We start from the raw sequence: 3,790 nt of genomic DNA, 5'->3' as shown, positions 1-3,790 counted from the left end.
TGCCTTAGGCACTACACTACCAAAGCTCCTTCTGTAACTTAGGTAACGTATTAATTAAAACCCATTGCCCTCGAGTTGATTACAACTTCCAGCGCCCCTAGAGGACAGAGCAGAACTGCCCCATAGGGTTTCTAAGGCTGTAATCTTTACGGAAGCAAACTGCCACATCTTTCTCCTATGGAGGTGCTGATGGGTTCAAACTGCCGACCTCTTAGTTAGTAGCTGAGCATTTAACCACTGCACGGGCTGGGCTCCTTCAATACTTTGTCAGGGGTGGCATACTGGAGTCTAGGGGGAATGGGGATGTGCCTGGAGTCATTTCTTGCTTCGCTGGGGCAACCCCTGGAGCTATTTTTCCCAACACTTCTCAATTCTGTGTCTCCTACTTGCTTCATCCGAATCGTAGCTGTTGGCTTCTTCCTCTTCCTCATCTGGGGGTGGGGGCTGGCGGGCAGGGGCAGCGGCAGGCGGTGGGGAAGCAGCAGCGGCTTGGGAGTAGGGGCCGGGTGGGTGGCTCACTCGGTCTTCTCTGGCTCCAGCTGCCGGGTAGCCCCCAGCTCCCCCTGTTCTCTCCTCCCGAGGTGCGGCAGGGGCTCCTCGATAGCTGGGGTCACTGGGAGCCAGCTCTGCAGGGGCTGTGGAGCGGGGAGGAAGGGCAGGAAAGAGGCAGCTGAACCACATGATAGCAGCAGCAGCTACTGCCCTGGCGTTCCTGGGAGCCAAGAGCACCCACAGCGTGCCAGCTGCCTTGCAGACACGACACCAGGATTCCCCCCCAAACGCATCTGTCCATCACTGGTTCTTGGAATGATGCCCTGGTCAGATCACCCCACTGAGGCTGGGCAGTGGGGCCTTAGAATCTGTGTTTTACAAGTCCCACAAGCTGATTCAGATGTAGGCAAGACAGACCTCACGGAGTGTGGGTTTGCTTCTGGCTGTGTGATCTAGGGCAAATGACTTTATGTCTCTGAACTTCAATTTTCTCATCTGTAAAGTAGGAATAACAATACCTGAAGGTGCACAAATTATTGTAGCTATTATTTTAAAAAATATATATATCTAACATTCTATGTACAGCACTTAGAAAAGTGCCTAGTGTGATACAAAGCATTGATGATGGTGATGATGGTGCACGTATATCACATGTAATAATCACTGTCACTTAGCGTGAACTTAATACAGTTGGGCAAAGTGCTAGAGTTTACTGTGTATTGGTGTGTTTAATCCTCCCAACACCCCTGTGAGGCAGGTCCTAATATTATCCCCATTTACAGATGAGGAAACAAGCTCAGAGAAGTAGTATGACTTGCCTAGGGTCACACAGCTAGAAAATGAAGGTGCTAGGACTAGAACCCAGGCAGTTTGGCTCCAGTGCTCTTAGCCACTATGTGGATGGGTGTTTTCTACTAGATCCCTAGATCATCTGGAGTTTTAGAATTAGAGGGGTCCTTAGAGCTCATGAGGTAGGTATCAGGGTGCAGAGTAGCCTGAAGTCTGGCTGCCCCATTTTCTCAAGAGGAAGTGGGAGGGAAACAATTGCCTGTGTGGCCTTGGGAGGAAGTAAACACTTGCCTGGTCTTTGATCTGGAAAGCGTCCTGCTGGCCCAGGGCCCAGCCTGCTGACTCCTGGGGGTCCTGAGTGGGAAAAGAGGGTTGGAGAAGAGGACGTGACATCAGTGGGTGTTCACCACTCTCTCTCATTTCCTGGGTGTAGGCACAGGCTCAAAGGCAACAGGCAACGTGCAGAGGTAGCCAGGGCTCCAGGAACTGCCTATTTGAGGATTCTGGGGTCCAAAAGATCTAGGTCCAAGCCCCAATGCTGCGGGACCTTCCTGAGCCTCAGCCCTCATCTGTGAAGTGGATAACAACACCAGCTCTCCGTGTTTCTCTGGGAGTTACGAGGTTGATGAACAAGAGGAGTGAGAATGGATCTATCATGAGCTGATGGGCACATTTATTCCTTGGGTTTACCGCTGCTGCAGGGGCATTACTGGTCCAGTTGGATTCTTTATGGCTACCTTTCCCAAAGCACGGGATGTGAGGGAGCCATAGGGATGGGCATGAAATAGCATCAAATACACAGTAAGGAAGTCACTTGGGTTTCCACTGCCTTTCAAAGCTGACTCTTCATGGAGAGTCTCCTTTGGGTGCTACCCTGCCTTTGAGACCTCTCTAACCTTTGCACATTTCCTTTCAAACAAAGAAAGAACAGGTCTCAGGCTTGGGACCTAGAAACCAGCAGGCCAGAATACCTAGCGTTTCATTATAGTGTCTTATTTTCATGACATTTAATTCTATAATCACCCTCTCCTTGTGGTAAGGAATAGCGGCTTCCCTTTTATGTTATTATTATAGGTTTAAGATTTAATGAAATTGTAACTGTAAACTTTGGGCATTGTTTCTACTGTTTTGCACAGTCCATATTTGCTTAGATTTTCCCAATTGCTTTGTTCACCCTTCTTGAATGCCTTATCATCCTTCCAAGAACAGTCACCTTTTTTATTAAAGTCCAATATCCCTAATGTTTCCATGAGAGAGTTCATGATAGCAGCCTCATTCAGTTGCATTTTTTAAAGAGAGTCAATTTGAACAGCTGTGTTAAGGCAAGAGGAGAGTTTGTGCATGTAGCTACTGATTGTGATAGTGGAATGCCAATGTGTAAAGGTAGGAACAGGAGCTCTGGTAGTGTAGGGCCTAAGGCACCTGACTCTAACCAGAAGGCTGGTGGTTCAAACCCACCAGCCACTCCTCGGAAGGAAGGTTGGGCAATCTACTTCTGTAGTGATACTGCCTCGGAAACCCAAAGAGGGGTCGCTATGAGTCTGGTCTGATTTGATGGCAAATAACAACAACAACAACAACAACAAAAGAAGGAACAATGGCTGTCACTTCTTGTGTTTTGTTGGCTAAGATGCATATCCAAACTTCCAAGCACAGACAACTGCTCAACTGGAGGTCTCGTCAGAGCTTAGGGTTTAGTGGTGGCTACAACTTTACAGAAAGGCCCAGTTGGCTCTGAAGACAGGGATGGAGGTACTGAGGTCACAGTTGAGTGATGACTTGGGCGGGCTCAAGCCCACCCAGCATCTCTGGGAGGAAAGAACTGATGATCTGTTCCCGTGAAGATGACAGCCCAGGAAGCCCTAGGGGGCAGCTTTCCCCTGTCCTATGGGTCGCCGTGAGTCAGTCACTTTGACAGCACACCACAGCCTGCCTCATCTGTCAAATGGGATGTTACGGAAGAAGTGCAGCCAGAATGCGCCTTAGAAGGGAGGGGGATGAGATCTTGTCTCATGTACTTTGGACATGTCATCAGGAGGGACCAGTCCCTGGAGAAGAACATTGTGGTAGTTCAAGTTATGTGTCAGCTTGGCTGGGCAGCTGGGTGTAGTTATTCCCCATGGTGAGACTGGTAATTAGCTGCATGGTGGAAGCTACTGGGGCAGCTGAGTAGCTGCTTTAGGGATGTGGGCGTCTTCCAGCATGTAAGAAGCAGCTTTGAGGAAGGTCTTCAGCTTTATGGCCACATGGACCCTGCATGTAGTCACGTCATCATTCAGCAGCCTGCCATGTTTCCTGCCAGTCTTGGGATTCTCTCTGGACTTGAATCAATGGTGTGTGGTTTGTTGTGAATGGGACTGTGGCTATTTACTTGTTGACCTTGACCTTGTCAAGCCTCAGCAGCCAGCAGCTGTCTGAGTGAAGAGAGCCTCCAGCTTCAGCAGGCCGGGAGCAAGAGGCAGAGCTGAAGCTCAAGGCTGAGGGGCTTTCACCCAGCCCCTAAAGCCTG

General features: G+C 49.5%; 1 protein-coding gene across 1 annotated transcript in view; it reads right to left on the bottom strand.

Moving 5' to 3' along the window:
* RPH3A (rabphilin 3A) overlaps positions 1 to 3,790 on the bottom strand; it is a 71,969-nt gene that overhangs the window by 21,460 nt on the left and 46,719 nt on the right. The window contains 3 exon segments of the mRNA XM_042780608.1: positions 387 to 626; positions 1,573 to 1,704; positions 3,653 to 3,676. Of these exon segments, the coding sequence (XP_042636542.1) occupies positions 387 to 626; positions 1,573 to 1,704; positions 3,653 to 3,676 (396 nt within the window).

This window comes from Orycteropus afer, unplaced genomic scaffold (genome assembly GCF_000298275.1).
Source record: "Orycteropus afer afer isolate SDZICR_OR568_19922 unplaced genomic scaffold, OryAfe1.0 scaffold00048, whole genome shotgun sequence".
NCBI lineage: Eukaryota > Metazoa > Chordata > Mammalia > Tubulidentata > Orycteropodidae > Orycteropus > Orycteropus afer.
Note: the sequence above shows the minus strand (reverse complement) of the source record. Positions and strands in the feature narration are given on the sequence as shown.